Below are 16,420 nucleotides of genomic sequence, written 5' to 3' on the forward strand. Positions count from 1 at the left end.
CCTCAGAGATCTCGTCTGAAACTCTTGAGCCTTTTTTTTTCTTCTTTATTCTCTCCCTTCTGTTTTTCAAATTTTTTCTTTCTCCCATTTCCCTTTCTTTTTTTCTGTCTCCACACTCCCCGAGTCTAGTTTTCGCACGGAGGAAGAACACATTATCTCACAGGAGAATAATTATTAAAGTCTCTTAAGACGTGGGAAAGCGCATCCCCCCTGACCCGCGAGATCCAGGTGCAGCTCTGTCCGCAGCCGGTCCCTCCCGGTGCCCGCAGATCCACGCAGGGACAATCCCGGGGAGGATGCCGAGAGCATCCTGCCCTGGCCTGGGGCGTGTTTGCATCGCTCCCGTGGGCTGCAGCCGCTGTCGGGGCGGTGCGGGACAGGCCCAGTCCCTTTGCAGCCCCCGCGGCCCCTCGGTGGGGCGATGCGCGGGAGTGATGCTGCCCTCTCCCGGGGGATGCGGACAGCCCGGCCCTGCCGCCCCGCCCGGCCCGGCCCGGGCACCCCCTCTGCAGGGACACCGCTCTGCAGGGACACCCCTTCTGCAGGGACACCGCTCTGCAGGGACACTGCTCTGCAGGGACACCGCTCTGCAGGGACACCCCTTCTGCAGGGACACCGCTCTGCAGGGACACCGCTCTGCGGGGACACCCCTTCTGCAGGGACACCGCTCTGCAGGGACACTGCTCTGCAGGGACACCTCTCTGCAGGGACACCCCTTCTGCAGGGACGCCCTTTCTGCAGGGACACCGCTCTGCAGGGACACCCTGCTTGGCATGGACACCCGCTCTGCAGGGACACCCCTTCTGTAGGAACACCCTGTTCTGCAGGGACACCTCCGCTCTGCAGGAACACCCCTGTCCCGGCTCGGGCAAACGGGGCTCTCTGGTCTCCGGCTGGCCCGAGGGCGGTTTAGGGACGGCAGGCAGCCCCTGTCCCCGTGTCAGGGCTGCGGGCCCGGCTTGGTTCAGGGTTTCTCGGTTTCTCGGTGTTTTGGCCGCACCTCTGCTTGGGAGCCGCGGAAGGGTGACAATCTTCTGGTGCCGGGGCCACCTGGGCACACGCGTCCTGCTCAGCAGCCTCAGGGTTCCGCTGCTGGATGCGGTTCCCGAACAAGCAGGCGCTGTGCGGGAAGGGATTGTCTGGCCTTGGAAAAAACCCCGGTGGGACTTGCCTTGAGTCTGAGCAGCAAGGCTCGGAAAGGTCCGGCACCCGAACCAGGGCCCTTGCCCGGGTCATTTGCATGTACAGAGAGCGTGGTACGTGTTTGACCACACTGCCGCATTTATCTGTGTCCCACTCACGACGTGGTTTTCCTTTGTTTCATTCATTGCTTTAAAAGCATTCATTGCTTCAGAGCTGAGGCATTGAGGACACTCAGAGAAGGACAACTCTCTGTTGTGTGCTCCTTGCCTGTTGATAAGCATCTGTACCACCACCTTTACTTCTGTGTGTTCACAAACCTGTTTTGGACATTTCCACGCCGTGACGTTTGCTGCACGGCTGGCACAAGGCAGCACCAGGTGACACGGTGCTGGCGGAGCTGGGTACACCTGGCTGCTCTGGGAGCCACTTCCAACTGTCCTGAGCTCCCAGCAGCTGCCAAAACTGCCACAGCACTGACACTGCCGGCCAGCCCCGTGTCCCATCACTGCTGCCACTGAATTGGCTGCAAAAACCCGGATGGGGCCATTCCTGCTTGGCTCTGTTATTCCCAAAGGCACCATGCTATGGAATTGCAGGGCTCCCCTTCATCTCTGTGATGTGTGTCTTACCAAAGCGCTACAAACCCCAGCCTCGGGGAGCAGCCCATGGAAGAGGCTGAGAAGGAGCGGGCACGGGGTCAGGTCCCGCCAGGCAGAGCAATGGGATAGCCCGGCACCTCATCCCTGGGAGGGGCTGCCCACTGCTCGGCTCACCCCTCGCTCCGAGAAGCGTTTTCCTTTGGTGGCTGTGGTTTTATTCAGAGTCTGCCACGGGGAAGTTTGGAGCCAGGTACCAACGAAGGTGTCCAGCTTCAGGTAAATCGCGGGAAATGCTTCGTTTGCAGGAAGTTGCTGTTTATTTCTCCATCACAATTTCTTTCTCTGTTTGGGGGGATTTTTTCCTCTAAAATTGTTGCTGTATTTGAGCATATTTTAAAGTCACTTCCCACACGACAGATACTCTTAAAATCTCTTCTCGGGTGAAGAGAGCACCTGGAAGAAAGGCACGGCACAGAAACCGCGGGGCAGGATGCGTCCGAAGCAGGTCCGTGCCGCGGGCACAAGCACAGCTCGCACACTCTCCCGGCCCTCGGGACACACCAGCGCCGTGTCCCGGGATGGACCCCGACATGGACTCAGGGTTGAGTCCTCGGAAAAGGACTCCGGGATGGCACTCCGGGATAAATAAGTCCCCGGGATGAGTCCCCGGGATGGACTCCGGGATGAGCTCCCGCCCCCCGGGACCTCCCGTGTCGGCCCCGCCTCTTTCCCCGCCCCTTTCCCCGCCCCACCTCTCATCGGCCAATCAGCGGCGGCGCCCCGGGGCGAGGGCCGGCTCTTTCCCGGCGCGGCGCTTCCGGTTCCTCGGCGCGGCCGCCATGGCGCCGCCGCGATGTCTGTGCCGGGCGCCGCTGCCGGCGCTGGCGCTCGCCCTGCTCGGCCTTGCCGCCGCCGCGGGGCCGCGCCAGACCCCGGCGCTGGAGCTGGCGCAGGAGCTGGCGGACGAGCTGTGGAGCGCGGGGCTGCCCGGCGACCTGCCCGAGCTGGAGCCTGAGTGCCGCAGCCTGCTGGCCGCCTTCGCGGAGGGCAGCGCGGCGCTGACGGGCTGCCTGGGCCAGCGCGCCCGCCCGGTGCGGCTGTGCCAGGGCTGCCACGGCTCCTACCGCCGCCTGCTCGCACAGTACGGCAGCATCGCCCGCGCCGTCGGGGTGCGTCCGTGGGGCCGGACGGGGGAGGGTGCGTGGCTGCCGGGGCGGGCTCGGGGCCTGGCCCCTCTCCTTGAGGCTTCCAGGCCTGTGAGTTGGGTGCCGGAGCACGTCGGGTGGGATCCCCGGGCAGGCAGGCTGAGAGCCTCGCTGGGGTGTGCGCAGGGCGGCTCGGCAGAGGCTGGGGGTGTTGGGGAAGCGCCGGTGCCAGGGCCGGCCCCTCCTGCTGCTGTGCTATGGCACGGTCCGTGCCGCCCGCCCCCGGCGTGGCTCGGGGCAAGCGGCTCCACCTGCGGAGAAAGCCGTGCGAGTGGAAAAACTTGAGCTGTTCTTGCTGATGGAGCAGTGCCCTGGCTCGCAGGTTGTATGAGCACTAATGGGGAGCACTGCTAGAGCTCGGCTGCCTGGCACTTCCCAGAAAATTGGTGGTCTGTGAAGCTGTGGCGAGTGGGACACATCGTCTTGTGAGGAGCCGTGTCACGGGGTTCTTGCCTCCAAAGCTGATGGGAGAGTGTGTAGAAAGCATGAGCACTGGCAGGGTCAGTGCACCTTACTGCTGGGAGAACTTTGACTGAAGCTGGGTCTTCTGTTTACATCCTCCATGGAGTTGATCCAATTGTAAAAGTTAGTTCCTTGGGTAGTGTGAGGATGACATTAGTGAATCAGACGAAAGGGCCTTTGTTCTGTGATGATGGCTAAAAGTGGGTGCCCTGGTAAGAGAACGGACAGAGAGCAAGTTTATAGGAGTATGTACCCTGGATCCTACTTTCAGCCTTGGGATTTCTGAATTCCAAGATTTAGAATTGCCATTGATGAAAAAAATCCGTTGCTCTTTAAGCCCAGGTGATAAATAGGTGCCACAGTGGCCTGTGAACCATTTCAGTGCGCAGTTTCCTGTCATTAGAGAAGTATCAATGCTGCTTTTGGGTAGTTTTGGCTTGTTTTCCTATTTCCCCTCAACACCCCAGTGCTTATATTGCAAGAGTGTGTGCATATTCCTTTGGTAATTGTCCTCTCCAGGGCAAATATGTAGCCAGTGGTCTCTTGATTTAGTTTGCAAACTTGAGGTCTATTTGTTTCTTTTATGGAAGCTGTTTCGTACCAGTGACTAGGTGGTGTGAAAGTGAGAAATTGAATGTGTAATTCTCCTGGGGACTTTTACCATGATATTTTGGCTAGGCTTAAGTAGCCATATGTATTGTGGTACTTAGAATATGTATGAACTCGTTGCAGCTTCTGTGCTTGAGTACTAGCAGCCTGGGAGGACTTGTCCACTCTGTGGCGTGGAAGGCACTTCTGTTGGCTTTCCTTCTGTGTGTGGACTAACTAACTAGGTAAATAAAGGAGCTGGCCTCTTGCAACCTCAGTCCCTGATTACAATTAATTAATCAGGTGTCTGATGTTTCTATCTTAACAGTGGTAAAGAGTGCAGTGTGACAGGAGCAGCCAGTTGGAGTTTTGGACAGCTCTGAAATATAAAATCCTCCTCACCAGGCTAATTAAAAATCAATTAGGCAAACTTTATTTAAGGAATTATTTAGGTCTGTGTGATTCAGTATTGGTGAAGTGCTTTTTCCTACTTGTGAGCCCAGGTGGCAAGGAAGCTTCACAGCCTTTGTGAAGCAACCAGAGTTTCCTGCATAAACAACATTCTTGCATATCTGTAATTTAGTAGAAATGAAAGCGGGCAAGTGTGGGAGTTACCAGATGTGGCAATATTTGACTTCTGCAATTGAGCCTCCAGGGAAAGTTCTTATTTAACCTCCCCTCCCCATTTTAACTAAGTGAGGCAGAAACTGGATCTCTTGTAAAGCACTGTAAGGAGCAAGTTTCTCATTAAAGAGATTATTTTTTTCTGTGCCCCACATCACTCATCAAAGAGGCTTTTGACAGCTTTGGCAATTTTGAGAAGTGCTTAAGTCAATTTAGCAGCCAGACACCAGGAGCTAGAGCACAGGAGTCAGCTGACTGGAGGTCATGGTTCTGTATCTGAATTCTGGTTAGAATATTTCCTGTTTGTTCTGCAACTGCTTTTACAGTCACTGTGTGTTTTTTATGATCTTGGTCCAGAGAATAAGTTGTGGTAAGAGTTGTGGCAGAGCCTGCTTTGAGGATGGAGGTGGATTGAATGGCTCACTAAGACAGATGAGCTTGGTAGCTGTCTGGGGAGGTGAGAGCTTGGCCTGGGCATGTGCTTGGGTGAGTGAGCACAGGCACTGCTCCACAGAGGGCTCTGTTCCTGGTGATGCTGCACTGGAGGAAGTTTGCTGCTCATAGAGTACATTGGTGCAGCAGTTTTGGAGGCTGTTTCTGTTTGGGTTTGGTTTGTTTGAGACCAGTCCACTGGTACAGCTCCCTCAACTGTTCCTTTTGTCTAATGAGAATGACCCTGTCCTCTCTGACTGCACATGCCTTGAGCTGGTCCCCGGGCCGTGGCCCAGGAATGGATGAACATGAGCCACCTGGCAGAGAAGGTCCTGTCTGGTCTGTGTGCTTGGTTTTTCTTTTCTTTTCTTTTTGCCATATTTTTTTGCCATATTTTTTTGACTGACTTGCATGTGGCTCTAGTAGACCTGCAGAGATTGTGTGCTGTAAGCTGTGTTGCTCACAGTATGAATTGGAGAATCAAAAGACTTTTGTTTTATCACTTCTGCTCTGCCTTTTCCAGAAATATCCATGTGATCTGTTGTGATTGTTTTAGATGTGTTTGTGTAAAATACATTTCAAAAATTCTCCTTTTGTATTTTTAACACTTCTTCACTTCCTTTTTTGTTTCCTTTTATTTCTAGAATTCCTCTGAGAGCCACAATTGTGCCAAAAGCATCTTGACCTCAGACAGGCTGCAGATAGTTGTGACCCTTTCGGAGTTCTTCAATGAAACCTGGGAGGCAGCCAACTGCGCAAGTACGTGACTCATTCTGTAGCTCTCATGCTACTGTGGTGATGTAGCCCCTGAAATTTGCACAGATCAGAATTGTGTGTGTTTGTTTGAATACAGCCAGTAGATAACACAAATCCTGAGCTATAGCCACTCCAAGAGTGTTTTCTTTTGTAAAGGCCAAAATCTGAGGGCAGTAGTCCATCAGAAAACTACTGATGGTGCTTAGTACTTTCAGGAGAATTTCCTAGGATGCTGGCTTGCTTTCACAGTGCTGTTGCTGAACTCCTAAATTCCTCAAATAATGTTGTTTTTAAAGGTCTGGCTGATTAGGGCACCTGAAGTGGGGTAGGATGGATGGAAGCAGTAACAGGGTTGAGCCCATGACTAGAAGAAAAGCCCCAGAGTCTCTGTCAAATCTGGTAAAAAGCTCAGCTCTTTTCTTAAAGAATAATAATTACACTGTGATTTCTACTATTGTGTTCATGGTCTAGCTGTTTCCTGGGTGCTCTCCATTTCATCTCTGCTGCTGGTGCTTTTGCTTCCACAAAATGGCTGTTACTGTTGCTGGGCAAAGCCAGATTTGTAGGCTGGGAAATAAAAGTAATGTCTTGTTTTATCTCGAAGTCCAAAGATAATTCAGTCCCCCTCTTCAGAAAGCTCTTGATGATAGTCTTCATCTTTCACTTAATCAAGGCCAATTAATTCTGAAATGTGTTCTTGATGGAAGCGTTAGGTCAGCAGGTCTGAGATATCAGTGGCAGGCAGATAAGGAAACTGCAGTGTTGACTAGACTCATCCTTTATAGCTGAGAGCTCTTTTTGCAGGAGTGGAGTGTCTGGGGCTTGCTGGCTGTGGAAATGTTAGAAATTAAAATATCCCAATGTTTTTCTTTCTTTTCAACAGATTGTTTAAAGAATAACAGTGAGGGATTATCAAATTCTACAGAAGAATTCCTGGATTTATTCAATAAATCTCTGACATGTTTTGAACATAATCTTCAGGTATCTTATGCTGTGTATTTAAGAGAAGCACTAAATCCTCTAACTGCTACTGAAATTTTATTTATGCTGAATAAACTGCAGATGCAGACTAGGCAAATAAAGTGCTGCTGAGTTTGTGAATTGTAGGCAGATAAATCCATGATCGGTAAAATGCAGTTGTTTACAGACTCAGTGCCTGAAATTAATTCTAATTGATACTCACCTTGACTTCATTTTGTCTGTAATTGCAATGCTACTTCACATCAAAATTTCTGAATTCACAGTAGTTGATAATTACATAGTAAAAACCAGCATGTCTGCATGCTCTTGCTTTGTAGAATTGTTGTCTTTTTTATGTAGAAATTCAGTCTCTAAATAGCCTTTTGATAATATGGACTAGCTCAGGAGGACTAGGCACCTTTAATTCTTGTAGCATTTCTTTTGACTGTTAAAATTACTCATAGTTAGAGGTTGGCCATATTGCAAAGACAACTTCCTTGGTGAAATAAATGTGGTAATTGTCTTCAGAGAAAATGCCCTATATAGCTTAAGAAACTGCATATTCTGTTTCAGTCCGGAGCTGAACGGATTTCAGGATCATCCAGAAGTAAAATAGGTTTACTTCAGTGGGCATGGGATAATCTTTGGGGAAACTATCTGCTTCTTTATTAATGCTTTCTAAGAAATGTGCCTTTATAGGCCTTGGTCAGGAGCAGTGTGGACTGGCTTATTGAAAACTTCAAGTGATTAAACTAGAGCTTAACCCAGTGGTCAGTGGGTAGCTGGTACAGCCATTACTGGGTTGAAATATCTTCAGAGACTGTAGTTTTCTTTTCAAGTGTCCTGTATTGCATTCATGGAGTGCTGAAGGCCACAGATGGAAATGATCGCTTGGTATGGCACGATCTGTCTCTGTCAATGTCAGCAGTAACAAATTGAACCAATTTTTTTTTTAATGCTTTAAACTGTCATTCATTCAGAGTTTTATAACCCCAGGGGCAAGGCATCGATCTGTCACCAAATAACTACACAGAAGTGTGCAAAAACTGCAACGAAACCTACACGAAATTGAATGACCTGTATAACCACCTGCAGAGGCTGAACAGGCAAGGTGGTGAATCTGCTCACTCTGCACACTTGTGTATTGACGTGGAAGATGCAGTAAGTGTTTGCTAATGCACTTTATTCATCTGAGCCATTTGTGCTTTTCATACTAGGATTGCTTTTTCCTTTGGGCAGGGAGCAGTGCCTTTGGCAGGCCAGTGTCCCGTGGTGGGAGGTGCTTGGTGGGGCTGTCCTGTGAGGTCCTGTCCTTGGGCAGTGCCACAGGAGTGTGACTGAAGCTACTGATCTCCTGAACCCATCCCATTTGAGTAGCTGCACTTTCATTTCTTTTTACTGTGAAGGGGATGGATTTTAAAAAATAAATCTCTTAATCTGGCTTTTAATGTGAGGCTTTACTGCTATTGTTCTAGCTGGTGTGTTAATTGAATCCTTATTACAGCAGCTGTTTCTAGGCATCCTCAGCATTGACAACACATGTTTGGAAAAAGCTTTGGTATATTGTGGGGTTGCAGTGGCTGGGCTGGAGGAATGCTCCTCAAAAGTATGGGATTAGCCCTGTCCTCACAGATTATCAGTGAGCTCTTGAGAAACAGGCATGCAGCAGTGTTGACATGTGTCTGAGTACAGTTATGTTTTTGAAGCTTGTAGAAGTTTTGATGTGAAATCTTGGCTCCATCTAAATAGTTTGTTTCAACTTTTCCAGGTATTTGCTTGCTTTTGGGAGATCTGTTCAAGTGCAATTTTCTGAGGTGGCACTTGAACACTTGCGTGTCTTGAGGCCTGAGTGTTTGCATGTGCTTGCTTTCATGGTTTGCTTCTGTTTTCCTTTTAGATGAACATCACTCGGAAGCTTTGGAGCAGGACTTTCAACTGTTCTCTTCCCTGCAGTGATACAGTCCCAGTGATTGCAGTTTCATCCTTTATCCTCTTCCTACCGATTGTTTTTTATCTTAGTAGCTTCCTTCACTCGAAGCAGAAGAAACGGATACTCATTTTGCGTAAGTGGTGGTGTTGGCATTTCTCTGTTGGATTGGGAGGTGCCAGGGATTTGCTTGGCTCTTGTGGGAGAGGAGGCCCAGCCAGATCTGCCTGCAGCTGTGCTGACGGCGCTAATAGCAACTATTAGTCTGCTGCTGTCCCCTGAAGAAGGGTAGGAAAGAGCTTCAGCCATATCTTTTCATTAAAGTTTCTGGATGGGAACAGAAAGCTGTTTGCAAGTCTGTGTCGGATAAATAGAGGGAGTGGAGAGACTAGTTTTGTGGAATTCTTTGTGTTTAATTTTCATATAATTTTTCCCTTTCTAGCCAAGCGCATCCAGTCAAATGCCAATCTTGTGAACATCCAAGAAAAATACAGCTGAGCTGCAAAACAAAACCTGAGAGCTGCTGCTGGTATACAGTGGGTACAATTGTGTTGGAATGAGGCCGGCACAAAAGAGGAGTTAATTATGGTTTAGTGTAATGATACAGAGCAACACAAGTTAAACAAAATGCTGTCTGACTTCTAAGCAAGGATATTAACAAACATGACAAGGCAGGGCTGTGTGACACTGTATGGACTCTGGTTTTGAAAAATCTGTGGTTTTTTCTTTCAGTCTCAGGCTGAAGCTGTGTTTTTCTGTTCCTAAGCTTTTGTACTTCACATCGGTAGAATAGCTACACTTTCCTTGCATGGTATTTTCCTATATTTGTTTCACAAAAACCTGAGATTTTGAATCTTTTTGAGGTGATTTTGATAGACAAAATTTCAAATAATGTTTTATGTTTCTGCTTGAAATATTACTTTTAATTCCACATAATATTCAGACTTGGGATGGAAGGAACCCTTCAGAAAAGTTCCTATCTGTCCTGTACCACTGAAAAGTCATGCTGCTGGCATCTGTTAAAAAAGAGGCACGAAATACGCAGAGAAAGTGGCAATATATAGGATCTAAAATGGCAACAAAAGCAGCACAACTGCCAGTGCTGGACTTGAATAGTAATTATTGATGGCTACAGTATTCTGTTTTCTCTGAAACTGGTGGCATATTTAGTCTTTTGCACACTTTAACCACTAAAATTGTTGCTTTTCAAATCTTACATTTGCAGAAGCTAATTTTACATACCTGCTTGGGTAGCAAGGTTTCTCTCTCTGTTTATTATGCCATTTCCTTTCCTTTTTAATTCTAATGTTGTAGTGGTTTTTTGTTTTGTAGAGGAGAAGTGAGGTAAAGTCGAGTCACTGGAAATGCTGGATTTACTGGTCTAGAGCTTGCTATGGCTTAAGACAGAGGTGTTTACAGGAACTTTGTCAGGTAAAAGTTGTTTTTTCTAGGTAATCTGTTTTAGCAGTGAGTGAACCAGTGGGTTCTCTTACTCAAAAACTGTTCTGAAGAACATGAATATACTGTGTTGGGAATTGGTGACTTTCAAGAAATAGTTTTAAAATAATACTCCCGTGAAATAGATGGATGTAAACAAATTCCAACTTGGAGAACTCCAAAGTGGATGGAGAAATTTGTGCAATAACTGCAGGGATGGGTGGTGCTGCTGTCAGCACCAAATTGTGGGCACAATTTGATGGCTGCAGCAATAGTGGCAGTTCAGTTTGTTTGTTGTATTTCTGATTTGGGAGAGTGGTAGTGTTTAAATTATTTATAGCTGTACCTGAGGTTAATGAATGCCAGAGCCTTTGCTCCAATTTTTCAAAGTATTTTCTAACCTGGATATAAAAAAGAATGGGCATTACAGCAAAAAAAAAAAAAAAATTTCTTTTGGAATCTGTGCCTGATGTCTGTCAAAATGTCCTATGAAGTGGTTGTATTTGATTTGCCTTGGAGCCTATAATGTTGAATTTTTCCTTTGCACTAAGGCTCAAATAAATATATAACAGTGTAACCAAAGCTCTTCAAATAATTTGTTTTATTTTTTTTTAATTTGTTCTTTTTCTTCTGTTAGGACATGCTGTTGGTTTTGAAGTCAAGTTTAACAAGTTTATTAAGCAGTACATTTAATAATAAGTAAAATACTGTGTTAGTAACTGGTCCCACCCATATGATTGCCTTTTTGTGTTTGATCAGAAAGCAGTATCTGTCTTCCTCTGTGTAACATGTGAACTACTATCAGCAGTCGCTTTGTTTTAGGTAGTTTACAGCATCGATACAAAACTGTGTTTCTCTTGTGTAACAGTACCTTCATTTGGCTGGGAGAGGCATGCTGCCTTTTAAGAAAAAAAAAGTATTTTTTATATCTATTATTCTTAAACTTCAATTTTGTGGTACTTACTCAGCTGCCTGCTCTAATAGCATTACATTGATTTGGGACATCATATGATTGAGAGCTGTTCAAAGGAATCTTTCATTCGTGCAGATAAAGCCAGTTTGTATGTGCAGCATTTCAGAATGACAGCTTTTATACTGTAAGCGGTGGCTTTTTGAGCACATTCATGTTAAGTAGGTCTGAAAGTCGTTACTTTTGGATATGGTGGTTAAGCACTTTAAAAAAATCAGCTTTTCTTATTTTCCTGGCTCCTAAGCCAAACGGAAATACTCATGTGACTTTTGTTTTTGATTTTAAAGCAGCAGCAAAGTTTACACTTGAGATTTTTAATGTTAAATCTACTATCTTCTTTTTTTTTTCTTCCCCCCTGCCTTTCTACTGTAAACTTTCTTTACACAGTGTTATATTTTTGGTAGGCTATTTCATATATAAATTGATTGAATTCTCTTTATACTCTATTTGCTAGAGAAATGTGGAAGCAAACAGACTTTTGAAAGAGAAATAGAATTCTTTTTGCTGCTAGTCTTTCATATTTTGTTTTTTGGTTTGTTTTTTTTTTTCCTTTTTGGTGTTATATGTATTAAAAAGCATAGACTTTGAAACTTTGACATACTGTTGTTTGTATTTTTTTTTTTTGGTGGAAATAAAGATTTCTTACTGTGGGGGGTAGCACTTTGATTCTTATTTATACTTACTAGGAAACGCCAAAACGTGCAAAGTCAGCTCGAATAAAGATTGTCACTAAACAGTGAACAGCGTGGTTACTTAATTGCTTCATCTGTAGTTTATACTCCTCCTGTTCTGGGTTTGTGTTCAGGAGCACCTGCTTATTATTCTTCATTATGCTGTTTGTAGGACAGCAGCACCAGAGAGGTTTTTTCAAAGCAGTGCTGTGCTGAGTTAGAGAACGGCCGCTGCTGTTGGGTGGAGTGTCAGCTCTGTCCGAGCCTCCTGCAGTCCATGCGAGGCTCGTGTTAGCTGTGTCTGGGTTCCACGGGTGGGTGTGCAGCACTGAGGCAGCTGGGGGTACCCTGCTGTCCTGGTGGGGAGGCTTTTGGTTGCCTGCAGCAGCCCCTTGGAGCTTCAGCAGGCACCGTGTTGGCTCGCTGCTGGGCTGCAGGGCTTGAAAAGCAGCAGCACAGTGCCTCGCCATGGAGAGAGAGAGTCGGGTGTCTCGCTGGCGGCAGGAGCCTTGTGCTCCAGTGCTGCGATTTGTAAAGGCACGTTTTAGTCTTGTCCCTTGCAAGGGACGGCCAGGAAGGTGGGGGAGCTGCAATGTCGGTGTGGTTGTAGCTGCCTGTATGCTCGGGAGAGGAGCTTGAAAGGGAATCTGCACAGGAGAGAGCAAGTGGGAGGAGTAGAGGATTTCATTGATGAGTGGAGCAGAGGTTCAGAAATGAGGGTCTGTAAACACACAGGGGAGGTTGCTAAAGTGCACAGGTGATTGAAAGATGCTGAGAAAAGAGGGTATGAATGGGACCTTGATGGCAGCTGAGCTGGAAGGGGGAGCTCTGGCCTCTTGGTCAAAGTGGGGCTGGAGATGGCTGCATGCAGTGCAGCTGGGCTTGAGCTCTGGGCTGGGGGGCCTGCACAGGTCAGAACTGGGAGTGAGGAGCAGGATGACAGCAGAAACTTGCTTCTGAGTTAAAAGCAACTGCCTTCTTCTGGGAAGGTACCTGGATTGTGTGATGGTGTCGAAATAATCCTAGTTCAAAGGTTATTTAAAGCTCCTGTTCTGTTTTGAGGTGAATGAGGACTCCTGTTTAACGTTAAACAAGGGACATTAAAAAAACCCAAACAGAGGGGGGTGTTCTTGTTTTTTTTTTTTTTTTTTTGTGTAATGGCTGCTTTCTGCATCTTCATTAAATGTCTGCTATAATCACAAAATGGCTTCACTTTCCTAATGTTTGTTTCTGGGGCTTTCTGCCCAGTTAATCAAGTACTGTCAAATCTTGTGTTTTTGCTAATTTCTACCTTAGTTTTCATGCCCTGAATATAGAGTTCCTCTGGAATGATAAGCTGTGTGATTAGCAAAATCACTGTACTCCTAATCAGAATGTATGGGTAACTTATCAATTTTTGTTCATATTTCATTGTGAATTTTTCCTCTGGGACTGATGTAAGCATTTTTAGCCTGACCTTCATTAAGCTTGTTCAGGATGAGCATTCTGTATCTTTGCCAGAGTGAAAAGTTACATTGGAAGAGCGAAGCCAGTAAATTCTGCAAGACTTCTCTGGAGTGTTGCTTCTCCCAGCATTGTGATGGGCGTTGCTACTTGCTGGAGGCAGCCTGGGTGATTTATGTGCCTTGTGTTGTGCTGAGAGTTGAAGTGCAGTTTCTGTCTTGGAGATCCTAACCTAATCTAAGACAAAAATAACATGGAAAGGAAGAGGACAGGTGATGTGATCAGTGACCACCATCAGGTGTGTGATAGCTGTATCAAACACCTGCCCTTGGAAGAGGTTGCTGGCATCTTTGCTGGCCTTTCAAGTGTTCCTGGCATGGTCTGTACCCTGGACTGGGTGTGGGCTTGGGGAGCTGTCAGAACAGCATCTTCTTCTGTGATGGCAGCAGCTTCAATGCTGTGCTCTGCTGGAAAGTTGGTGCTGCTCCAAACTGGTTTCCTCCTGCATCTGCTCTGAACTGTGGCAAGGACGGTGCCAGGGAACTGGTGCTATGGGGAGGAAATACGGGGATACTCCAGAGTACGGATTTGAAAGGAGCCTGTTGCTTGAAATATGAGCTAGGTTTGGGCTTTTTCACTTCTGTGCATCCTGTTTGCAAAGGGGATTGAGCAGAATAGGGCTGACTGAGCACAAAGACAGCAGGGACACTGCTTCAATGTTTTGCCATGTCAGAGGCAAAATTGTGTCAAGTAAATGTTAATTATTTTTTAACAATATCTTAATTAGCTGTGGCAGAAATAAGTTAAATAGTTGCACAAGCTCTAATCTTCCTCTGCTCTCATCTGAGGTGAAAATAATGGAATTTTTTTTTCCAAATAATTATTAAAAGAAAGATACTCGCTAGTAGCTCAGTTGAATTTTTAACTTTTAATACTGAAAATTCTCCTCTGGTGCCAGCACAGTAAGTATCATGGATTGCTGCAATTAAACCAGTGCATTAAGTTATTCATAATACTCTTTCTGGGCAGTGTTCCCACCTGCTTAATCTGTGCTATACAAGCATTTATTAGAACTGACTGTTGAAAAACGCCAAGCTAAATCGGACACTAAAAAAAAAAAATTGGAAAATCAATATGATGCCCTAAACTGGTTTAATGTGTCTTTCCTCTTCAATAATCCTGCACGTTTCTGATTTATTTGCTGTAATGAACATGCCATTCAACCGAAACAAGATTAGCTGCTTAAACCGCCGCATTAAGCACGGAGCAACCTTAATGCTGCTTTATATTTCATTGTAATGCTCAGCACTTACAGTGGTGTGACTTTCTCTCCTCTGCAACAACGAGTTTGTGTGAGAGTCACAGAAGGCTTCCCAAATGGGGTATGGTTAAAGCATTTCAAAAGGTAAATAGGGTTAGAGAGTTGTAATGTGGCACCTCCTTCATCCAAAACTGAGTGGAACCAAACTGGTAAGCAGGATTAATGCAAAAATTTATACTCACTTCAGGATTTTTCTGGGGTTAACCACCAAATAAATGGCTTATGTCAAACTGATCTAGGTTAAGACAGAGAGAACAACCACTGGCAATCAGAATCTTCCTTTGGACTTCGTTCAAAAACCTTTTTTCAAGCATTTCAAAGAATAGCAATTTACTGTGCTGCATCAAAAAACAGACTGCAAGGGGCAGGCATCTTGGCTTTGCAAGGAAGAGTCCCAGGATAGATGTGGTAAAGACAGAAGGTTTTCAGAGGAGTCTGTAGAAGGAGACAGGGAAGTAAGAGCACAGGTATTCACACCTGTCCAGTATTGTGTAATGTATTATAGAAAGTCTGTTCTTGTGCATAATACTGGGCAGGTCTGCGAAGTTTAAGCTCTCCAGTTTCCAGATAAAACTGTGTTCTCTTCCTGCTATAGTGGCAAACTTCAACTGGGTTTTCATTACTGTTTTGTTCTTTCCCTCTGTCATGAAAATGCTGTTTTAGATAATTACCTTCCCTTCTAGTTGATTAAGAAGCAAGTTGTATTTGCTGGGGCATCTGTATATTCTCCATAGTTCTCAAAACTGCAATGAATTTTCTGTTTGCAGTACAATGTTATGTTTCTTTTTTTTTGGAAGATTATGATGAGTTGCCCACATGTTTCAGCAGCTTTCTGGGGTCTTGAAGTCAAATTTAGGATTTTTAACCCAGAGAAATGTGGTTCAAGGTATTGCAGATGTGTGCTGAGTTGAGAGCAATTATCTAAACATGTAGAAATTACCAAAATATATAGTGCATTTGCACTGTGCTGGAGCAGGTTTTCAAGTGCTGGTGTTGGTTCTGAGTCCAGACAGTGCATGTTATTTCTGGTGAATGCTGCTTTTGCTCAGGTGATCAGAACACAAGAGTCAAAAGTGATCTGGTAATAAGAGAGTTGAGGGCTTGAAGGAAGCTGTTTTTGGAGGAGCAAATGCACTCTGAAAGTCTGTTAGGGGAAGCAGCCTTACTTTGCATTGCTCCATTTAAACAAAAACAAAAAAAAAAAAAAAACCAAAGAAACCTGAAGATGTTTTCAGAACATCTGCCTGAAGGGTGAATGCTGGGATGCAAAAAAAGGTCCTGTGAGTGTTGGCAAAGATATTAATTTGCCACTGATGTGACACTTTTCCATGGAAGAACAGAATCTGAAGGTGAATATGATGGAGTGTCCTGAGAGGAACATGCTTGCTTCAAGGGGAAAACACTGTCCTCAGCAGCTGGTTTAAAATGGAGGAATAGTAACAGCCATGTTTCTGTGGAATACTTGTGTGTTTTTTCTCAATTTTCAGGAGCCCCCTCAGCACTGTTTGCTGTTGCTCTCCAAACTGCACAGATGTACCTGATGCTTGCCCCTGGGCTCTGGTCACTCTGTGTTACAGCAGGCTCAGTTCCTACTGCATAATATGCTTATTTTTTCTGCTACACAGATAAGCAGCTGCCTTTATTGCAGCCGCTCACATGAGCAACTTTAGGCCCACTCATAAGTTCCCACAGTCATATTTTATTCACAGAGGAAGTGATTTGTGAGATCTTCTAATTCACAGCAATAGAAGCACTTGGAGTGACCTGCTTGATGTCCAAGCAAGCATCAGAAGAAGGGATAGTGAGAAGGAAGGAACGAGGGAACAGCAGTGAAACTGAGCAGGAGAAAGGAGGATTGAATAGTCCTGGGAAAGCCTCTGCC

At 45.9% G+C, this 16,420-nt stretch overlaps 1 protein-coding gene across 1 annotated transcript; it reads left to right on the forward strand.

The window, feature by feature from the left end:
• The first annotated feature begins 2,581 nt into the window (after nt 1-2,581).
• OSTM1 (osteoclastogenesis associated transmembrane protein 1) lies at nt 2,582-11,685 on the forward strand. Its single transcript, XM_054280414.1, has 6 exons — nt 2,582-2,911; nt 5,698-5,812; nt 6,693-6,790; nt 7,766-7,930; nt 8,667-8,832; nt 9,139-11,685. The coding sequence occupies exons 1-6, from the start codon at nt 2,582-2,584 to the stop codon at nt 9,192-9,194; spliced, it is 930 nt and encodes a 309-aa protein (XP_054136389.1). The 3' UTR covers nt 9,195-11,685.
• The last annotated feature ends 4,735 nt before the right edge of the window (nt 11,686-16,420 follow it).

Source organism: Melozone crissalis, unplaced genomic scaffold (genome assembly GCF_028551555.1).
Source record: "Melozone crissalis strain CALT ecotype California unplaced genomic scaffold, PUWL_Pcris_2 ptg000027l_1, whole genome shotgun sequence".
Taxonomy (NCBI): Eukaryota; Metazoa; Chordata; class Aves; order Passeriformes; family Passerellidae; genus Melozone; species Melozone crissalis.

Excerpts from the sequence above, each read along its gene's own strand:
- OSTM1 (XM_054280414.1), top strand. The coding sequence starts at position 2,582 with ATGGCGCCGCCGCGATGTCTGTGCCGGGCGCCGCTGCCGGCGCTGGCG. Across the intron at positions 6,791-7,765 it reads GTTTTGAACATAATCTTCAG|GGGCAAGGCATCGATCTGTC; the intron begins GTATCTTATGCT and ends TTATAACCCCAG. Across the intron at positions 8,833-9,138 it reads GAAACGGATACTCATTTTGC|CCAAGCGCATCCAGTCAAAT; the intron begins GTAAGTGGTGGT and ends TTCCCTTTCTAG.